The sequence below is a fragment of the Agelaius tricolor genome, unplaced genomic scaffold (assembly GCF_023055355.1).
Source record: "Agelaius tricolor isolate 1412-34295 unplaced genomic scaffold, bAgeTri1.0.p SCAF_10, whole genome shotgun sequence".
Lineage (NCBI taxonomy): Eukaryota > Metazoa > Chordata > Aves > Passeriformes > Icteridae > Agelaius > Agelaius tricolor.
In genome coordinates, this window is record NW_027269270.1 from 3,059,053 (window position 1) to 3,082,538 (window position 23,486).

Genomic DNA, 23,486 nt, shown 5'->3' on the forward strand with positions numbered 1-23,486 from the left:
TCCATTGCTGTGACTGGAGAAAAAGAAACTAATTATTCTCATTGCTATCACCCCTATCATTCTGCAGAAAACCTGAATGCTTAAAGCAAGCCTAAACCTCCCAAACACACAGGCAGCCACTTGCATGCAGGGAACATGCAAACCCAACACCTACCTCCACTTCCCACCTTTGGAAAGAAATATAAGCAGGTAAAACAAACATCTGAAGGGCCCTTGTGTTTCAAATTGAAACAGGGAAACAAGAGTACATCACCTGCCAAAATGCCTGCCTCTAGCCTAACAATTACCTAAAAAAAGGCTTCAAAACCAAATTCAGCAATACTGAGCCACTCAAAGGTAAAATATAATTTACTTCTGCAACTGATCTTACTATATGAGGAGGAAACAATTTTATTTCCTTATTTTTGTACTTCACAATGTTTCTCCTTATGTACTAAAGCATTCTTTATTTGCACAGGGACTGACTCCATAGGCAAGGGTACCTGTAAAGTACAAACACTTCTTCCCACTTTGCAGACAGGTGTTTTTTTACAGATCTGCTGGTTAGGACACATCTCAAATAAAGTTATGCAACTTTCATCTTCTGCAATCGGTCTGGTCACCAGGAATTTCTCTTATTAAAATAAGGCATGATTTTTCCCAAGGATTTCTTCCCATTGACAATTCTTTGAAATGGCATGGAAGAGAGCAGGCAAAAAGAAAACCAGAAAGAGTCCTATCCTAACAAAACCCAAGCAGAATTACAGTTTAATATTCTCTCCTTAAAGATAACTCCTTCTCAAGTATCCTGCCAGACATCTGAATCAACAACTATGTTCCAACTGCAATTGTCAGCATCAGATGCTTTATAAGAAAATGTAAACCTCCCAGCTGGTGCTGAAAGGGTAGTAAGAAAAATAGTTATAAAGCCATTTGGTTACTTACGTTGTTGTTGCGTGTTTCTACTGCTGGAAACTTCCTGACTATGAATTTGACAGCAGATTCCAGGTTTTTGTCAATAAGATAGGATGGTTTGGCTTTGGGGTCACCACATGCCTATAAAAAAATACAATACAAAATGAAGTAGAAACACAATCATCCATGTAAAGCTAAGTGATAGTTGCAAATCTGAAGACAAACTAGAAAGATTCCTCTTTTCGTTTGTTTGCTTTTAGTGAGCAGGTGATAAAATGAAAGGCAAAGTGCAGGGACTGTCACAGCTGAAATATGCAATGGGAAACAGTACAGAGATGCTCTTCTACTGAAAAAGATGCATGGAAGTATCAAAGCAGTTAGTGCAGAACAGCAGTGAGGGAAAAAACTCAGTCCTAAAAGAAGGAGAAAAAAAAAATGTTTCCTTTTAACGCTATTCCTGGTTTGAGGTAGTGTTGTATTCATCTGGAGTTAACAAACTGTTAGAGAACTCGATCATGTCATCATCTGTGGAGGACAGTGCTGGGCACATGAAATGATTAAACTATCCTTTGTGAAACAAAACTAAACACCCCACCACCAACCTGCATTTAATTTTTTTCCCACTTGTAACTCTAAGACAATTTTCCATCCCACAATCAAACCACCAATATTTGCCTAACATAGTCTACTTCCTCAAACTGAAGTTTTACTCGTGTTCTTTATTCCTACAGCAGCATAGGCTGAGCTTTAAAAGCAGCAATCTAAAAGTTTCACTAAATTTTGATGCCAAGCCACAGCTAAGTGTTAGGTCTGTTCAATAACTTACGTAGACGGATCAGCACAGCTTCTCTGGACAGAGACCTGAGGAAGCACCTCCTGTTGCCAGCTACAGTGCATGCTGCCAGACACTGCTCTGCTACTCTGACTAGTGAGCCATGCCACACCATTTCATTGGGAGTAACACACTAAAAGCAGCGTTACTTACATGACAAAATATGCACTCAAACCGTGTTTCTCTCAAATATTCATTTCGTTTTGTTTTCCTCAGAGGGGTTTGCAAAGGAGTTGCACGTCTCATGCAAAACTAAATTACATGCTAGGCGTTTCTACACAACAGAGTGAACTCAAATGACAACTCATTTCAAAAACTTTTCCACATTGATTTCTATGACCGAGTTGTGGACTGTAGAGACAGAAGTCATGGAGTATGAGACCGATTCTGAAAGCGGGCAAGCGGGCAAAGGGAAGGTGAAAAGCTTTGCAAACCTTCCAAACTTGTCCTTGCTGGGAAAGCAGTGTAATAAAAAGAGAGAAAAATTACATATAAACAAATTACTCTTAAATTCTAAAGTATTACATTTATGTGAACTAATAGACTATTACCTACATCCAAGAGAACATTACAACCATCTGTTACTCTAGTCAGCACACTTTCTACTGCACGTTGATTATTCTAATACTCACAAACAACTTGACACTTATTAGAATGTAACGATTGTGCAAAGCACTGTGAATATACTGAGACATGTAACTACTAATAGTACTTCCAAACTAAGTTCAGGTGGAGAGGGAAAAAAGTTAACAAACATCACATGCAACTACAGGGGGGAAAAAGGAGAGAAACTCAGTGAAGTTTTACATACCTGAAAAAGAAACGGTAGCCAAGAAAAAAAAACAAACAAAAGAGTCATTATTGAAAGTTTCTAAAACACCTACCAGTAGTACATGACCATCATGATGTATACTCATGTACTATTCTGATATCAAAATGCTCATATTTGCTAAATGTCCCACAAAGGTACTAAACTTTGTTACAGCATCGTATCTATAATATAACAGGAATTGATAATGAAAATCAATTCAGCAACATCCACAGTATGTTAGATATTAAATTGTTGCTTCCATCTCCTTAGAGCAGCAAACCACACATGTCAAAAAAGAGATGTTCTGTACACACCTTCAAGTCTATGCAATTCAAAAGTACAAACTATACTGTAAAAAGGCATTAAATATTCAACATAGGGCTTGAGATTTATGAAGTTTTAATTAACTCCGTGTCATGGGTGTCAGAACCTTAGTTAAATTATTTCAATTTGTTGTTCTTGCCACAAAACATGTAACTTGCTCTACTAGAAGAATTACTAAGAAAACAAGTTAACTGACATATATTCATGCCCAGTGTACTCTTACTGCCCGGTTCAATTCCAGCATGGTTGCTGTTATATAGGAGACAAGAAATCTACCACTGTTGACTTCATAAATTTTTCAGTCTGAATTCAAACACTCCTTCCACACACACTCCCTATTTTTGCTAGAAATAGATGTTTTCCTTCCTATAAATCAGCTCTTCAAAATGTTTACTAAAACTTATGTTCTACCCCAGCCCTTACACACACACTCAGAAGGAAAGAGAGATCTGAAAACATCCACATGCACATCCTCCTGTGCCTTTAGCAACTCAGCCCCCAGAAAAGACAAGTGTTCTCCTCAGTTTAACTGGCAATCCTCAATATCTGGGAATATGCTCCTTCTTTGCTTCTCCCCATCATTTGTCAGCTGGCATCATATTTGAAGCAACTCTAACTCTTCCTACTAATGAACTACACATCCCTCACATACACACCACAATTCCAGCTTCTAGAAAGCTGTACCAGCCTACCTAGACTGAATTGAAAGAGGACAATAAATATCACTGAATGACTGGGTCAATGCTTTTCCTTCACTCCCCCATGTTCCACAGCAGCTCAGCTCCTTTCTAAGTTACTTACAGATCTAAGAACCAGCTGTTGTTGCATCAACAGATTTCATCCATGCAGTTACCTGCATTCAGCATCACAGGTAAAACAGTGTCCATAAGTTAAACCTCTCCCCAAATGGTGAAGAGACTTCGAACTCCCCATAGTTTACTCTATAAAGAAAAGAATTAATATGCAAACTCCAATCCTAGCACTTTTGCACAAGCACGAAAGTGTGGTAAGACACATAAACTGAATTTTGCTGTAAAAAGATTGAAGATATTGACAGCAGTAGCCTTAGAATGTAGATAAGAAATGCAGCTTTTGCTTTTACAAAATCCTTTGGGAGTACTGTAACGGGTAGGAACATTGTGGTGGAACATACAAAGGCCATTTCCCAAATACAGCTCTCCAGTATTCACACAGAATTCCAAGCACCAGCCAAAACCAGAAGCCCTTTCTCAGGCTCAGACACCACTTTCCCCCCCTCCATGCGGGTTGCAATAACAATTCCTCAATTAGTTTCTTATTAGGAAAAACCCCACAACACAGAATTACTGCGATTTTGAGTATTGAAAAGAAATTCACCAATTAAATTGTTCTTACTAGTGCAGCATTCACAGAACACAGTTCTGAAGCTATGAGATTCCAGCTGCTTCAACCCCAAAATATTATACTAAAGGAATCTCCCAGCAGTCAACTCTGAATTCCTTTGTATATTACTGAACAGCTGATAAGCAGCTATGCTGAAAAAGATCATGCTAAGTTATGGTTAGAAACTAATCTACATAATTCTTAAAAAAAATTTAATGGATTCAGATGCTGGATTTCTTCAAGTTACACAGCATTTCTTTCCACAGATCTTTAGAATGGCAGCCTGCTATGATAAGCTCTCAACTAAGTAAAGGCATTCTGTGCAACTACCAACAAGAACAATATGATTTCTGTAGCTAAGAACTTCACTATTTACAATACTTATTTGCTATCATCTGCACAGTTATTAAGCTTCAGAGAGATCAGACTACCTGCACTGTTTGCACAAGTTCAGGCCATATGTTTTGAATTAAAGCAGCATTGTCCTACCTATCCTACTGAGGTAAATAATTATATTATTATTACACAAAATTCAGATTCTCTTCCTCACTTGATGCTATTAGGTTCTTCTATACTAATTTCACTTGGAAAATTAAGAATACTACATATATCTATACTTTCTATGTTGTACTCATTCAGAAGCAGCCAACTACAAAAATCTGCTTAAGGCCTACATGTAAGACAAGTGGCCTCTAAATAGGAAAACAGAATCCAGTTCAACTGCCTTTGGCCAGAATACACCAACATTAATACACAGCAAAGAGACCTTTTGCCCCAATACTGTTACAATTCTCACTGCAAAAATCTAAATTTAACATTTTACTTCCTACTTGAGGGCAGAGGATGTTGAAGGAGAAGAAAAAAACATCAATCAACAAAATGACTCTATCATGCAGCTGAAGTGGCATGAATAAAAGGAAGTTTATGTTCAGGTACAATCACTGCCAGTAGTCAGTGCCCCAAACTTGCATTTAAAACCTCTGAACCTCACTCATGCCACTCATTCACATCAACCTGTTATGTTCCCTTGAATAAGAACACTGGGAAGTATCTCCTGAATTATATGGCTTAGAATGGTAAAAAAATAAAGCCTAAATTTTTACTGTATTATAGAAAGACCTATTATTTATTTTCTTTTGTTGTTGCTAAACCTAACTATTCTAAATTAGCAGCAGGGCTGTCTCCCAGTAAAAGAGAAACAGGGCCATTTGAATTAAAAATTTTGTATTTTCATCCCCCAAACCTCCTACACCAGCAGATTACCATAAACCATACTTGGCAGCAATTTAATGTATTTATTACTTCAAGAGATTTGCTGTTAGTGCAGAGTTGAGATAAAACACTGCTAAGCACAGTTCCACTTGACTGTGACAACATGCACTGAAATAATCTCAGTCAACAAATCACTTCACCTTTACATTTCATTTACAAATGAATCTGCACAACAAAACTGTGAATTTAACAAGGAAATTGAAGGAATTTCAATGACAGTAAAAACGATGCCATTCCCCAAGTTAGTAACTTGGATTATTAAACAGAAATTCAGGATGCCTCAGAGCCCAAACCAGGAAAAGCTCCTGTATGTCCCATTTACAGTTTACTATAGCATTTTCCTTTGAAAGGCAGCACAGTAAAACTGTTCTTGTCTTGGAAGAGCTGCTGGCATTAAAGGCTTCACTCTAAGTTTGCATGCCTGGTTTCCAGCTGTGCAGCCTGGAAACTAAATCTAACAGTAAAACTATACTAAATCTAACAGTAAAAGAAATGTTTTCACCATTAATTATATTTTTGTAGGATAAAACCTATTATTTACTCCTTGTTTCTGCCACCCATTAAAACAATTAATATTATGAACCCACAATCTCTAATTCTGAAAAAACTACTGAAAAGAGAGGGGAATAAACAATAAAGAGCTGCTTTGAATAGTGGCTCACACTACATTTGCTTTAATATCTCTGATTAAGCCCACCACAACTGCCTGTCTGTATTTAAGTTGTGGAAGCCTAAGTTCATTACTAAACAGGCTGGTCCCAGATAAGCTTTGTGAATAAAGCCTTGTCCCTTGTAAAGTCTATCCAACAAGATACAAGAATTAGTTGGGAACACATTGACAAATTATTATAGTTTAATACTTTTGATGGCTAAAATTTAACTGTCCTACAGCAGCATAGCTAGGGTGACTTTGTCCCAAGTAAATTACATTTCTTATGCTTGCAGTTACCTAGATGAAAGGTAAATCTGCATCTTGATACACATTATGCTAATTGTTTCCAGCAAGATACGGAAACAGAAGAAAATCTCCATGTAACTACTTTATGAAGAGTCTCTAAAGGCCTTGGACATAGCCAAAATATAGCACAAAATTATTAGAAATTTAACAGCTGTTGCACTTTCTATTTACTAGGGTTCCAAATCTGAAATATAATGTGCCTTCCTATCAATTCAAAATTACAATTAAAGGTGTTACAGTCAGCCCAGTGTTTCCTAGATCTAAGCAAGACACCTCCCCTGTGTTTACTCATTATTTGGTGTGTGTTGAACCCCAAGTACACACCTTACTTTAAATCCTAGTGGATCACTACTCAGAAACTCAATTAAGTAAAATATAAATTCATGTGAAATCAGAAGAAAAGGCTAGAAAGGACTGCAAGAAATTGCCCACCTACCTCTCCTATTCCAAGGCAGGATCAACTGTATCTGTGCTGCTCCTGGGATATGTCTGACCAATCTTTACTTACAGGTCTCAAATAGGCTACATTCAAAAACATTCTCACAGTCTTTTCAAATATTCAGTTCAGTTTTCCAATATTTAACTCAATCCATCAGTTCTTGATCTCTGGTGGTCATACTGGATGGCATAAACTATTCCCCATCTCTTTACTGCAGTCCTAATTTTTTACAAATTTGCATTACTTATAAGCTGACTTGAAAAAACATTCCCTTTTTTTAATAGGTGCAATTTTCTGCACCACTTGTCCTTATTATTTTGCCCTGAACTTTCTCCATTTTGTCCACATCTTCCTTGAAAAGAGTGGTCAATCAGATATGTTTTCAATGAATCTCAATGAAGGAGATGTAGAGGAAAAAAATTACTTACTTTTCCTTCAGATTATCTTGCTCACATTTACATGAACTCACGTCATCCCTGATTTTTTTGCAGCACAACTTCCCTGGCTCTTGTTTGCCCTGGGATGTCCCTAACTTTTCCCAGCTATTTTCTCCAGAACTTGGTACCTCATTACTTCTCATTTTGTCCTTTAAATTCCACTAACCAAATATACCTTACAATCATACTTGCTCAGCCACCTCCAAGCCTGTTAGACCATACCTACAATTTCTAAGCTCAAGCTGAATTCCAATTAGATTCTGTAGCTTGTCCCAGTTTCCTACATATAAATTTATTGAGCACACTGTAGGCATCATCTAGGTTGTTGAATCAAAGAGTGACTGGAAGCAGAGGTAACACACACCCCACAAGACCCTGCTGACCCCCATCTGACAATGAGATCTTCACCATCATTCCCTAATCTGGTGATCTATCTGCTTTCATCATCACAGCTCCATCCAGACTGCACTTCCTTAGATTGTTCATGAGAACAATCAGATGAGGTCACATCAGCAGCCTTGCAAAAGTCAACATGTAAATTATCTTCTAAACTGTCCATACCAGAGTGACCCATCACCTTGGGAATGAATGAAATATATTGGGTTTGTGTCTGTACAGTGCTAAATTCACATTGTCTTCTTGTGTTTGTAGCACCTCTTTAAAGCCTTGGTTCTATTAATCAAATATGGGGCAGGTGAAATGCAAAGGATAAAAAAAAGTAAGAAGTTTCGCTGCCACAAAACTTTTCCTCAATGTAGTTTATAAAATAACATCTTAATAAAAAGAAGCAAGGCAATGGGAAAGCCCTGTCTATTCTGAACCTCAAATGGAAACTGTTATTACTTTTTAGGTCTACCTCCTCTACACACAACTTTAAAAATCTCTTGCAACTAGAACTGGATTTGGTTTTGTGTTAACACAAAATGAACAGCGATTGCAGGGGGCAAGGTAACTTGTATTTGTAAGCCAAGAAACAAGATAATTCTGGGCAGCTACTCTTGATGCAAAAGGGAAAATCCACTCTTTATATTTTTGGGACATTTTTATTTTATTACAAAGTCTTTCTGTTTCTTTACAAATTTAATTGCTTTTCTGAGTGAAAAATAATAGTATTATATGGTATCACCAGTTAAGTGTTTGCTTCCTGAGCAAAGGAATTTTTTTTTTTTAAATTGCCAGCACTGTAAGTTTGTTTGGGGCTTACTCCTCTGCTTATCAATAAGACAGTATTATAAGCTATTCCTCCAAGATCACAGACACAAACATATACTGCCATTTTCACCTTTAAAGAACTGCTGACATCTGTGGAAGCAATACTGCCCCACCCTGGGACACTTCCCAGTGACCTGAAGACATGACCTGACATTATCTGTTCAACACCAACCTTACCATTCACAACTAAATTATTGGTGAGCTTTTCCTCTCAGCTCAAAGGTCTGCACTCCAGCACAGAGCTCTGTGTCCAAAGGGTGATCTAATCCTACACCATTCCAAACTTCAGAGCTCTGCAAATTGGAAACTTCCCCGTGGTCTTCCTAAAATCATCTATAATCTCTTCCACTGTTTCCTGCAGAATTGCTCTAGTGCCTGAGCAAAACTGTACACTTTATCCACTGGTTCTACTAATAAAACAATTAACTAGCTTTTACAACTTTTAAATTCGAGTAGTAACATCCTCAAAATAGGTAAAAATCCAGTATTTCCACTACTATATCTTTAAAGAAAGTATAAAGTCAGCTAAAGCCTCTGCAAACAGTTAAGTCCCTCATCTATGACTTCAGTTTGATGATGCAGTTCACATCTAAGAGTTGGTTTAAGATCCTCATTTTTCAGATACTATGTAATCAAGTTGGGAAACTCTAAGGAATTTGTTTTGTTAATAACATTTAAAAAACATCTTGTGAACAAATGTAAAACCTATACTGTGAAGGACAACAGAACACTGCTAGCAAAGCAATTCATGCTAAATAACAGACTCATGTTTGATTAACATATACTCTTAAATAATTCAAAATCTTAACTTCCTGGCAGTTCTGTTGACTGTAGTACTACTTATACACTCACCAAAATCACACCCCCTTGACTTGCTGTGCCTAAATCTCTACTTCAGGTATTTCAAGATCAAATCTCTTACTGTAAACACATCCTGGTATCCAAGGGTTTTATAAACAAACAAAAGACAGGCCCACAAAAAAGATTATTCTCTGCTGCCACCAGTCTCAAACAAAACAGTCCACAGTAATGGCAGCATTTGCACAAAGCTTACCAACACAAGACTGGAAGGTAATAATGAAATCCAAGTTTCACCTGAGCCAGGATGGCATGAAAAAACCCTGCTGTCTTTGATTTACACAGGTGTAGCTGTAGGCAAGTAATGACCAAAGTTACAGGGTAGACAGTAACCTAGATAACTGTGGATAAATTCTTAAAAAACAGAAGGAACAAACCAAGAGAGAAACCACAAGGGAAAGAGTTCCAAGTTCATTACTAATACTGGTCCCAATGCAGCAAGCAAAGAGCCATCCTTCAAAATAACAACAGCAACAAAAAATCCACCTCCTTACAGGGTGCAAATCTAAATTCTGTCTCACTATCTACTATTACCTTACTAACTTCACTTTTCCTAATTTCCATGTCACTTTCAGAGGCAAAAAAACCATACAGTCAGATAGTCTGTTTTAAAAACAACAAACTTTTAACTGTTTCAAAAGACAACAGTGGCACAGAAGGTCAGTAAACAGGAAACCATGAACAATTATCAGCTATAAGCACAACAGCAACAAAACTGAACTTTGTATAGGAAGATGAGACAAAAAATCATTGTTAGTAACAGCTTTTAACAACTTCTGTGATTCTTTGGGAAGTAAAATTTATTTTCCTGCTTTGTTTCTAACAGTTGAAAAAATTCTTAATCCTTGAAAATCTGTACTGTCCAGACAGCATCTCCAGCAATCTCTACTGCTGCTGCACACATTTCAATCTCTCACTTCCTCTTATTAAAAAAAGTCTAAACCATTTCCTTTAACCGCAAACCCACATATTGTGTGGTTTTCAGTTTCAATATCATCTTCAACAGAACTATGACAGAATCTTAAACAGCAGTTTTGGAATTGACAGCTTAAAGAGAGGGAAAATAAATAAATAAACAAAACCAAAGTGTTCCAAGCAGTCAGCGATGCTGCAGCTGGGCTGAAGAGAGACTCACAATAAAACACAATAACCAATCCCAAGACTTCTGGGCTCACCCTCTGAGCTGGCCAGTTCCCCCTGTCAAGCAGTACTAACTGCAGCTGAAGAAAATTACTATTTGAATTCACAAATCACTACATGAATACACAAGAGTTGTGCCTGAGACATCTCCATATTTGCAAAACTACACAATAATCAAGCCACTTGGTGATGCCTGCTCTCCCTCTGTATGCAAGACCTAGCAATTTTGGACTCAGCTCTTTGCATTTGCAGGAAAAAGCAGTGTCACCCCCAGTGCTGATGCTCCCCTACAGAGAGCCTGTCCATCTGCATCACTTCCTAAACAGGAGATCAGCAGAGCTACCACCATATGGGCCAACAGGACTCTGCCATCCACACATGCCAAGCAGAAACATGTCTGTAGGCACTGGAGCGTTGAACAGGGGTGAATGTCCCTGTATCAGAACACTGGGAATGAAAACAGAGCCCAGGCTCACAGTGGCTAAGGCAGAGCTACCAAGGTGAGGTTTCATTTCTCCAGTCTTGTTTCCTGCCCTGCAAAGCAGGGCTGTGTCCAGGAGAAATTCCCCTTGCTCATTTTTCACCTGGGATATTTATCTCAAAGCTCAACAAGCACACACACAAACAACTTCCTCATTTTGATGGTTCTCCCCGTAAATTGTGGATTTCTGTTTGTAAGAAGTGTAATTATATTTAACTGAAGGGATTTTCCAATGTACAAAACTACAGACTAAAAGGAACCTTTCAGAAAGACAGGAATTTACAATCATCTAGTCAGAATGCCTTATTTATGTCAGTGAAGAAGATTTTTAGAAACACTCAAGTGCACATCAAATAGAGAAATGGCTTTGGATGAACGCTGACTTTTAAATACTTCAATCACTTGGTTTGTTGCAGTTTTTTTCCCCTGAAAAAACACCTTAATTAAAATCAACATTGCACTTCATAGTCCTTACTTCTTCTGGTAGTTCTTACTTCTTCCCATATGAGAAAAACAACTTGGACAAAACACATCCTTTACCTCAGATCAGTCAGGGAGGGTCACTCCTGACAGAAACCTGGGTGCAGAAGTCAGAGGACCAAGTAAGCACCAAGAATTCTCAAACTCCCTTTGCCACTGCAGCTGCACCCAGCATGGGAACAGCACTGAAATTTTGTTGTGCTGAACCCACAAAGATGTACTCACTGCTCAAAGGTATTAACTAACATTTTCCTTGAAATAAGAAAAACTTCTTAAATAATTGTGTTCAAGGCAAAGCAATAAAATCCTGACTAGTATTCATTACTGGAAGCGGGTTGAGGAGCCATACACTTTCAGACGGTCTAACGCTCATGAGGAAAATGAAGCTGGGAAGGATACAAGCACCCAGCGCAGGGGTCGGAACTAGATATCTTCAAGGTCCCCTTCCAACCCAAATAATTTTATGATTCTGCGGCCATGAACTACATTCCTTCCTACAGCAAAGCACAACGATTACCTCCAGAAGAGAAATTAACCGAGCACCGAAGAAATTAACTGAGAAATTAACCAAAGGCGTGACCCATCCTTCTCCCAACACCCAGACCCGGAGTTTCCTTCCCGGCCCAGCCACCTCACCTAGGCCAACACCGACCCACACCCCCGGGCAGCCGGGGAGCTGCCCCAAGCACCCGCTCCATCTCACGCCGAGAGCTGCTAAGCAACCGCGCGCCTCGGACTTAGCGAAATTAAACTTACTAATTTTACCCCGAGCCCCTTTTTGCCTTCGGTAGCGACAGGTTTTGGCGTGGGAAAAGCCCCGCGGCGCTGCCCACTCGCGGCTCGTGTGAGTCACGCACGGCAGCGGGGCGGCAGCGGCTCCGGGGGCTGCGCCGGGCCCAGGCCCCGCTCCTGCGGCCGCCGCCGGGATCGGCCCGGCCTCCTCCATTCCTCCATCCTCCTCTCCCGGTATCGATGTGGCGGCCGCACCAAAGCCCCGGGCCCCCCTTCCCGGGCCGGGCGGCTCCCGCCCAGCCTCCCGGGCCCCGCCGGTAGGCCGCGGCGCAGCCGGCATAGCCGCAAGCCCAGCGGAGCGCCGGCCCGAGCGGCGCTGAGGATCGCGCCGGGGCGGCTCCCCGTCCACCCCCCCTCACGGCCGGGGCCCCCCGCACCTTCTTGATGTTGTAGAGCCGGGTGAGCATGCCGACGCCGCGGTCGTTGAGGATGGTGAGCTTCTCCGCCAGCTTCTGCTGGCTGGGCTGCAGAACGGACCGCGACATCCTGGCGCTCCGGTGCCCGCACCGCCGCTCTGAGCCCCGCGGCCGCCGGCCTGGCCCGGCGCGGCGCTCCCTGTCCGCCCGGCCCGGCGCTCGGTGCCTCCGCGGGGCGTGGGCACGGGTCACGTGGGGCGGCGCTCGGGCGCCCCCGGCGGGCGGGCGGCGGCAGCGCAGAGCTCTGCCCGGTCCGAGGGTCCCTGAGGGTCCCTGAGGGGCCTCGGGCATAGCCCCGAGGTGGGCGGCGGAACGGTGAAGAATGCCCGTTTTTCTGACAGGTTTACACCTTAAATAAATATTACGCCTTAAATAAAAATCAAATTATGGGTGACCCATCCATGGAGGTGTTGGCTGGATGGAGCTTTGGAACAAAATGGTCTTTATAGCCCTTCCAAACCAAACCATTCTGTGAGGCTATGAAAGCCCCATTTTTTTACTTCATCAACTTCACTTTTTTGCTTAATCGATTCCATTTTTTTACTTAATGCAAGTCCTGCATGTTGGCCTCAATAAATCCCTGCAGCTCCAGAGACTGGGAGCAGAGTGGCTGGAAATCTGTTTAATGGAAAACAGCTGGTGAACAGCAGCTGAAGCTGTGCCATGTGGGGAACCTGAACCAGCCCAGGTGAATGAGGAGGCCAATGGCACCTGGCCCGTGTCAGAAATGGTGTGGCCAGGAGGGCCAGGGAAGCTGACATCCCTCTGTACTTGGTACTGGTGAGACCACCAGTGCTGTGGCCACTTCTGAGCCCCTCAGCTCAGGAGAGATATTGAGAGGCTGAAACTCGTCCAGGGAAGCTGGTGAAGCTTGTTGTTCATGTTCCTATGAGGAGCAGCTCAGGGAGCTGGAGTTGTTTACTCTGGAGAAGAAGAGACTCCAGTGGGATCTGAACAGCCTCTAGAACTCCCTGACAAAAGGGTGGGAGCCAGTCCTTCTGCCATGCCAGTGAGAGGATGAGAGGAAATGGCCTTCAGCTGAGACAGGGGATAGTCAGATTAGACATCAGAAAACTTTTTTCACTCTTTGGGTGGTCAGGCATTGCAATAGGTTGCTTAGGGGGGTGGTGGTGGAGTCACCACACCTGGTGGTGATTAAGAGGCATCTCAATCTGGCACTGGATGATGTGGTTTAGGGGTTACAGTGGCAGTGCTGGACTGGATCACATTAAAGGTCTATTCCAACCTTAATGATTCTATGATTTTTTTTTTTTTACTTAACCAACTGAAATTAAGAACTGGGGCCCAGCAAAACACCGCACAGAGTAATACTGACACACTGTCACTGCTGGTCCCCCTTGTTTTCTGAGGGCGCTTCCACCAGAGCATCACAGCCGCCCTAGGAAGGGGGAAGAACCTGGGGATACCTGTGGAGGTGCTGCCTGCAGCCCCTCTGCCCCACTCACAGGGCTGACACCATCCCCTCCTAAGCTGTTGTTCCAGACCAATGTACAGCAAATCCTGAGAAACACCATATCACCAGCTAGATGAGTCACATCACTGCTGGGGCTTTTTTCACTTGAAGCACAGGAATTAAAAGGACATATTTTTAAGGAATGGTGAGATTTCCGTACTGTGAATGTCAACAACAGACCTCCAGGAGATCATCCCTTGTTGTGATATCTTAGGGAGATGATTTCAGTGCTGAGAGGCCAGCACAACCAGCTGGGATGCAGGGATCCCCAGACTAGGCAATGAGAGACTGGTTTGAGAATTAACCTTCTAATCTAATTTTTTTTATAGTGGCACCACCATCTGTGCCTTTTTTTGCATATAAATACTTGTATTTAATTTTCAGTTCACATTTTTGCATTAGAAATCGGAATTAGACTGTCTTTCAGAGACTTTAAACTAATCTATTTTAGAAAGCATAGAAATGAATCTGAGAAGCCTGAATGTAGTTAAATTGTTTCTGACTAACCTCTCTACTTTAGCAATTACAAGACAATTTATGATTCAGAATAAAACTAGGAAGCAAGAACCTCAAGTTCCAATCTGAAGTCTGCTATTGATTCATCCATTGGCCTTTACCAGAAGATTTAATTTCTTAGCTTCATGTCCAAAAGTCAGGAGTACCTAGCAACAATGTTGTAAAGATTAATTAGGTTAGACCTGTCAGACCTGACTTTCATTACCAAAGTGTATGGAAATCATCAGAAGTATTCAAATTGCTATTTAAATGTAGAAAGCATAAAATGCTATGTGATTTAATTATATATCTATAGTAATATTTTACACAGAGCATCTACCTTCCATTATAAATTATTTTTTAAGTATCAAATGTAATATTTCTACTTGAAGCAAAGATGTTTCTCATGTAGTTGCACTGCAAAATAAGAAGCATAGAATGGTTTGGGTTGGAAGGGGCCTTAGAGATGATCTCATTCCAAAGCCCTGCCATGGGCAGGGACACCTTCCACTAGAGCAGGAACTCTGTCCAGCCTGGCCTTGAACACTTCCAGGGATGGGGAATCCACAGCCTCTCTGAACAGCCTGCTCCACTGCCTCACCACTTCCACAGGAAAGAATTTCCCTCTAATATCTGATCTAAACTTACCCTCCTTCAGCTTAAAGCCATTTAAGAACAAATACTATTACTCTTTTTGTTCCTCACCTACACACCTACAGCTAACACAAAAGCATCCCATTTTTAATTTCATGTTCATTATTTTTAGCCATATTAGATGTTCTAGAAGTTTCAAACAGTAACAGCCACAGAATTTGTAATCTGTATATAACCAAGAAAGTGGAATGATGTCACTGAGCCAGTGAGTTTTTGTGTATTATCTGAATTATCTGAATTTTTGTGTCCGTGAGGTTTTGTGTTATCTGAATTATCACTGTTTTGTGGTTACACAGACTTTTAACAAAGCTCTTGGTCAATGTCAATGCATGTACTAAAGCACCCCACAATTTTGTCACCAATCTTAATGACAGCAGTATTAAGCCCCTGTTGTCATACCCTTTTTGCTGCAACTTTCTATAGAATCTTCAGGTATACAGGTAGATTTTCCAGCAGGAAGATTTATTGCCTATTAGATTATAAAAATGTCTGTACCACACATTCTGCATTCACCAATCTAACAGCAAGCATAACAATAACATTGAAATTCAAGTTTTGTCAGTAACAGCACAGCTCTTACAGGTGCAGCAAAAGGAAATGAACAAGAGAATAAGGCTAAGAATTATTTTTAAAACACACAACTTCTATTTTTTCAATGATCTATTAATGATTAAGATTTAAACAGCTTTCTATATTTATTCCAAAATACAAGTTTAGGGCAAGAAACAGCACTTCAGATTTGGGTCAAGCTCAGCTCTGGTTCTTTTAAAGTCATTTATCTGTTCAGTACAGAGTTTAATTTGCTAATCAGTACAGGGCTTTCAGACAGGAATGAAAACCATAAAATAATTTGGGTTGGAAGAGACCCTAGAGACCATCATGTTCCAAGCCCCTGCCATGGGCAGGAAACACTTTCCACCAGATGAGGTTGCTCAGAGCTCCATCCAACCTGGCCTTGAACACCCTAGGGTTGGGGCATCCACAGCTTCTCTGGGCAGCCTGTACTATTGCATTTGTATTTTTAATTTTCCTAGTAAGAAAACTGTTATTCCCACTCCCCTATCTTTGCCCAAAAGCCCCTTAATTTCAAAACTATAATAATTTGGAAGGAGTTTACATTTTCCATTTCAAGGGAGGCTCCTGCCTTCCTTAGCAGACGCCTGGCTTTTCAAACCAAGACAGCTGTAGGGCTTCTGTTGGGCCTTCAAGTTTGACTCTCTCTGTGTACCTACAGAGCCTTTTTTGGCTGGCATGTACAAGCTCCAGGGCTCTGATCTACTTTCTACAGCCTGTGTTACACTTCTGGCCTAGATAAATAGGGTAGCATGAGTGGTTACAGTTGTAAACGTACAAAAATAACCTATTAGAGGTTACTTTCTCTTCTCCCTTTCTGTCATGAGAGCCCAGGGGAATACATGTCCCTCTTTAAATACAATCCATCTATTAAAGACTAAAAAAAAAAAAAAAATCCCTGCCCAAACTTCCCTTACATTTAAGAGCAGAAAATTTGAATCAAGGAACATCCAAAGAATGAAGGGGTTTCCCCCATTCTAAGAATCACATTTACCAGTCAGTGGGGATCTTTAATACAATATATTAATACAAGTTAGAGGTTTACATGTGACAAGAGTGAAATGGTAGATTTTTGTAGATAAAATGTGTGCCAAAAAGCAAGCTAGTTGAGAAGAATGACATGAGTACCAACCAAATTGTCACACCTGTGATCAAACTGGGGAAAAAGATTGAAAAACCACTACAGTTTTTTCCATATTTCCATCTGTAACGTTTTTTTGTCCATTTGATAAAGACATAGGACTTTTCTGAGGGTGTAAATACCTCCAGTTGTTTCACACAGCACATAAATATACAGCTTGTACCAGAGATGGAGTATGATATGACAAAATTCCATCCCCATATGCTGTGGGAAACCCTGTGTGTGGAGAAAGGTAGGACAGGACAAGACTGTGAACACTAAGGAGTGTTCAAATAACTACTTCAAATAACTGCACTAGGAACTGAAGCTCAGGGGTTATTAAGATTGCCACAATAAAAATTACGTGTAGCCATCAAACTTACATGACACAATCAAAACATTTGTTTTGATGAATCTGTATTTGAACTTTAGCTGTTTAAGTAGCCTAGTTTGAGTTCTTCTTTGAAATAAAATGCAGAAAAATTTTGTTTTTGGGGAAACCTGGTACAGTAATTTTCCCACAGGAAGCATGAGTACTTAAAAAGTACTTATTTCCTAATGATTTGCTCTCTAGGTAAACAGTGCATGACTTCCTTTGCTGAAGCAGAGGACTAGATATCAAAGAATTTCCTTGTATAGATGAGTCAAGCAACTTGTATTTTGTGTATTTAAAATTTGCTTTTTCAACTTAAGTACGACTGTTAAAAAGTTATAAAGCAGAATGTGAAATAAAACCACAATTTTAAGGATTTCTAACAGGTAATAAAACCATTAATCAGAAGAGCTATATCAATCATTACCAGTGGATTTCCTTACACAGATTAGTTATATTGCATTTAGAACTTTCACATACATTTTTTTAGTGATAAAATGCTTAGGGTTTTGTTGGTGTAGTTGTTGTAATGTTTAGCTATTTTTAATTTTTTAAAGGATGTTAATAGCATAAATACCTTTTAACATGGTTGAAAAAAGTTTGCCTTATAGGTATAATTAATTTTATATATTTTATATATAAAAATATAAAATATTATAATTTTCTATATATATTTTATATATATAAAATTATAATTATATATAATATATATTATATATAGTATATATTTTATAGATATATAATGATCATTTATATATATAATTTTTTATATATTTATTTTTATATATATATTTTTATGTATCTTCCAGGTTTGTTTTGTTTTCCCTGCAATATTTTTTTGACATTGATAATGAAATTGTTAATGATCAAGCAAGTGTTACTCACACAAAATAATCATGTCTAATCCAGAAAAATCTTCTCCCTTCATAATGTTCATGTCAAAAGTGGTCTCTTGTTTATCTTGCTGAATTAACAAGGAATTAACAAGGAATGCCATTAGCAAAGTAGCATCCGAGATTTTATCTGCTTCAATTAATGAAGCTCATTGTTTAAAGTTGGACAGAAAACAGCCATTACATCTTATAAAAAATGGTGAAGTTTTAATATTAAGATGAAGCCAAGAACACTCAGTGCTGCTCACAAAGAGTCATTGACTGGTATTCCAAATACTAGATGGCCTTTTTGGTAGGACATTGATCCTGTCAATCAAACTGGAATGGAAATGAAATGGAAATCTTCCATACTTGAGAACTGTTCTTCAGTGAGCTTTAGGTGATTTTGCAATTGTGGTTAAGAATGTGGGATGGAAAAGGAAGAAAGGACTTGTTTTTACAAGACAGTCCCAAAGGAAAGAAATCTTCCTAATTAAGATGCTAACAAGATAGTAAATTAGTTACATCAAATATGTTCATAATGACATTCAAATCTAGTTTTCAACCATTAGTTTAAGTCTAAATGATACACAAGTTTGTTTCTACAGTAAATCAGAAAACATGGCTACATCATCCTGAACTTCATTTATGGTCCACATATAGAAATTAATTTCATATAAAATAATTAATCGATTATTTTAATAGGCAATCAGAATGGAAACTTTTGGTTACTTTAAAAGTAGTGATAAAGGAAGGTAAAGTTAGGGACAGCTTTTGAGTTTAAGCAAAGTGCTTCTATACATTTTTACTGAAATATCCGAAGAGAAAATATGATTAAAAAATCCCCTGAGCTTTCAGTCTGTCTTGTTATTGAAGAAAAATAGAATTAAACACATTGAAGAAACAGTTTAGGTCAATCTGGGTCATTCTTTGACTCTGGAGTATACCAGTAAAAAAAAAAAAGAATCAGTTTTTTTCCTGGGTGTGCCTATGGGTGTATTCCAGGATGCCACCTCTTTTTCTAGAAAAGTCTTTAAGTTACCAGTTTTCTTCTTTTTGAAGCTCTGGTTTGGAGATACTTTCAGCTATCCTTCAAATGTTGATGCATCTGTCTCAGTCCTCACAGCAAAAAAAAAAAAATCCCAAAAGTACCATTTTCTTTGCTGACACATGTAATAGCTCATACAAACCTGGATAACATAGCTCTTTCCCATCCACACTATTTACAAGTTCACTTTACTCTGTCACCTGCAATTTGCATTCTCTCCCACTTCACAGATGTAGCCTCTGGAGTCAGGGCTTTATGTAAATAAAATATTGTACGGAATTTTTTAACTTCATCAGGCTGATCTTACTAATTTTTATTATTCACTTGAGCAGAAGGAAATTAAAAACCTAAGAATCTGGGCAGATTAAAAGCCCATCAAGTGCAGTAGCCTGTCTCTCTCTATCCTGTGGCCAAAGAATGGAGTGCTGAGGAAGAGGATGAGCACATATCACTGCTTCTGCACTTTCGCACCCCAACAGCTGCAGCCCAGGGACTTCATGAGCCAGAGCCACTGGCTTGCATTTAATACCTCTTGATCTACTTCTCTTTTATAAATGTGTCAGAAATCTGAACCTGTGCAAACTTCTTGGGTCCTGCAGCAAAGGCTCCCTTAGCTTAACTGTGCCTTGTACACTGGAAATTAAAGGAATAACATAGGTTATGTCCTGCCTCAATATTTTGAGAGAAAAAGGAAAGTTAGGTCTCTCCTTGTGAGTAGAATGGAAGTTATTAGGCAGCTCTGGGCTGGTTGGATCAAACTACAGACATAGAAAGAGACAGGGCTTGGACAGTTTAATTCTCCTTCCCTTCCTTCAGGGAACTGCTTCCAGCACACAAATACCAAGTACAATGCAATGTTAGTGATATGGTAGTACAAAAAAAGGGTATGAAGAGGAACAGTATCCTCCAGTATTTTTTTTCAGGATGGGGGATTCTGTGTTGATCATGTTCCACTTCACTTTTACCCTACTTATAGAAGGCATCTCTTCATAATTAACAGTAAGAGCAGGTACTACTTACATGGCTAAGTACACTAATCTATAAAATATTTTTTCTACTCTATTTGCTGTTTTGTGATCCTAACTAGAAGTTATAATGGTTTCCTTCCTGAACTCCATGAAACAAACAAAAAAACTTTCTATGCTTCCTGGCACAAATGGTAACATTAATATTTTATTATGCCTGTGAAAGCTACACATTAACAAAAGCTATACATAAAATGCTACAAAAACTCTGAAATAAAATTTGATTTTTACCTTCTTTGATTTTAATTTTTGAGGCTGTAGGCTTGGTGTTTGCAGCAAGAGAAATTTCTGTGGATATCTTTTTTCTAAGTATCTCTCCTGTCTTTGAATGACCACTGAAACAAACCTGTAGAGAAACAGAAAGGTTGTGAGACAGATTATTTGCATTTTTGCAGTAGACTGTTAAAAGCTGTGGTACAAAATGGATACTTGAATATTCTGGCAAAAAAAAAATTCCAACAAACTAAGAGCAGTCATAATAATCACTGAAAAATCATAACCTTTTACTTCACATCTGCCACCTAAAATAGAGAAAGAAAACCACATTTCTGGTTTCAAAGGACTTGAAAGCATTAGAGAAACTAACATTAACATCATCTCTCAAAGAAGAGCTCAGATTTTCTTATTTATTTTTGAGAGTCCTGACCCTTAAAAGCTTTTCTCAGGTTTTACTGCAAGGTTAACTTCTCTCAGGTTGTTTTTTCTGAAGTGAAGGCATACTTAAAAGGAAATAACACATAAATGGTGGAGAAAAACTACCTTGATGAATGATGGTCTGTGCTAACTGCACAGTTATTCATCACTCCTTTGCAGAGCAGCCAGCCTGAATAGAAGGTGTTGCATACATGGGCATTTTTGTTAAAAAGTTCTTCTAGTCTCTTGATAGGCAAAGTTCATCAGGAAATGGAACACTAACTCCCACTGAGCTGACATATTTGGCTTTAACACCAAGCTACATGGACAACATATATATGTATATATGTGTGTGTGTGTGTATATATGTGTATATATATATTTCTTTGTCTACTTTTGCTAACACGTGACTGCAGAGAAGCAAGTGCAAGTCCACCTGGAGAACAGAAACCTGGGCACAAATGGGAGTGAAATTCAAATCCTACTTACATAGCACAGTCACAAGTACTGCCAGATCTTCCTCATACCTGTCCCCAGGGGTACTGCCTTTGGCTACTAAATATTTCAGTCCCTGTTCCTCAGTGCTCTTCATTAAGCACAATCCCTGGCACACTATAAAGGCACACATCTCTAGTTCAGTCAACCTGTCTGCTCATTTATATGGATTGCTCACAAAGCCAGAGCAGAGAGGAATGCCCTGGTGTTTGTAGGGCCATGCCTTTGGCCTTGGGCAAGACTTCACTTCTGGGGAGATTTCCCTGCAGCAATATGAGAAGATATGCCAGTGGAAACACCACTGGCTCAGCATAGCTTTACAGAAACCAGCAAATTATGCTGCTTGAAATAAAATATTAAACAAGGAGCAGCTGCCTACCCTTCAGGCCAGGGATAAAAGGCAGATCTTGAAAAAGGTTCAGAGACTTAATAATATCATTAGGAGCAACCATTTGTCCTCTGTTTGCAGTCTTTAGCAGTCTGGACTGGGCTTCCATATTACACCTTATCAGAGTTAGATCACCAATCCAGTCCCCCAAATTCCAAAGAGTTGAGGAACTGCCTGTGTTTCTAGGTTTGACCAAGCTGCATCAGCACTTTCCTAACACACTGCATAGATAAAGCTGGTCAAGAAGGATGCAGCATGGCTTTAATGGATGCTTTGATTTGTATGCCAAAGGAATATAGGAAGAAATTATATGTAAATGTGTGCTTAGGATATATAATTCCCCTTACAGTGGAAAGCCCTCTGCAGCAGTATAGTTATCAAGAAACAAAGCACAAAAATATGTACAGATGACTCCCAGCACCTCTGCCTTCACTCTATTCCCACACACAAGTAGCTGCACTTTGTTTGGCCAATAGGGTCTAGCACTTCCAACGTGTTACAAACTGGCAGATGCAGAAATTCAGAACAAACTGACACCTTCCAGCAAAGCTTGGCTCTCTAACAACCAGGTCACAGTATGTGTGTAACTGCAGCACTTTGGGCAGGAATGACCTGTTAGCTTTCTGTACACAGCCTTCAGCATGGTCCTGCTTCCCATTTAGTCCAACTACTACAGCAACACATTTAAAATGCTACATAACTAATCTGCCCCTGCCTTCACCCCTTAATCCTGCCATCCTAGGAAAAACCCCAAAAACCCACAATCACTGGCAAGCTTAAAATTCCTTAGGCCTTCACAGCTGATCTCAGCAATGAGCTCAGTACACAAAACTGAGAATCTTTGTGAACTCTACACTCTTCATGATATTAAGTTCTCGAAGAGGCCTTGCTGCAAATTCATTCTTCTTATAAAGAAGAAATATATATATATATAAAGAAATAACATTTCAAGGTTTTGTCTGAACTTCACTAGCTTTTAAAGTCTCACTTTCCAGTCAGGATTCCACTTATGATAGATTTTCCAGGCATGTTATTGGATATGAGAGCAAAGAAGTTAATATCTGCATCCTCATTCAGGATGTGGGACAAAGGTACACAACCAAGTTGGAAAAGTGGACCAATCACTCACCATCAGCATTGCTGAGACTCTATTTTTCTTCCAGAATATTCCTTCCCCACCAGATACTGGCAAGTCTAAAGGATAAAAAACAAACTGATGAGAACAAAGGAGTGGCTGATTCTCAGCCAAAACCTCTCCACATGAAGGAAATGGCATGGAGCACAAATGAAAGGAAATGGGAGCAGGTCATAGTACACAGAAGGTTGGCTGGAGTGTCTTGCCCTATTGCTCAGGGTGTGAATAATCCTGAGCTTGACTGCTTGAATTATCCTGACTCCTAACTGCTTGAGAAAGGGAAAAGCCAGCAGGAGTTTGTCACAGCACATACAGCAGTTGAGGAAGCCACCATACACAGAGGATCACCCACAATTTCAGAAAACTTCAGCCCATAAAGAGAAACACCTCATGACTTCAGCAGGCTGCAAGCACTGCCCTTCTTGTTCTTCAGCCCAACCTTTTATCCCCTCCTGTTGATGCCCTGCACCTGTGTGCCCTCTGTTCCCTTTGG

The 23,486-nt window shown here is 39.6% G+C and overlaps 1 protein-coding gene across 6 annotated transcripts in view; it reads right to left on the reverse strand.

Annotated features, from left to right (window-relative positions):
* The window catches only part of NCKAP1 (NCK associated protein 1), a 52,776-nt gene extending 39,868 nt beyond the window's left edge, over window positions 1–12,908 (reverse strand). For 2 of the 6 annotated variants that reach the window (XM_071434403.1, XM_071434401.1), the window contains exons 1-3: window positions 12,670–12,908; window positions 2,161–2,178; window positions 925–1,035 (exon numbers count right to left, since the gene is read on the reverse strand). In XM_071434403.1, the coding sequence (XP_071290504.1) occupies window positions 925–1,035; window positions 2,161–2,178; window positions 12,670–12,777 (237 nt within the window). In that variant the 5' untranslated portion in view covers window positions 12,778–12,908. Of the gene's footprint in view, window positions 1–924; window positions 1,036–1,879; window positions 2,004–2,160; window positions 2,179–12,256; window positions 12,590–12,669 lie in introns of those variants that run through there. The other 4 variants (XM_071434405.1, XM_071434404.1, XM_071434407.1 and 1 more) reach the window with 3 other exon arrangements.
* Window positions 12,909–23,486: the final 10,578 nt, after the last annotated feature.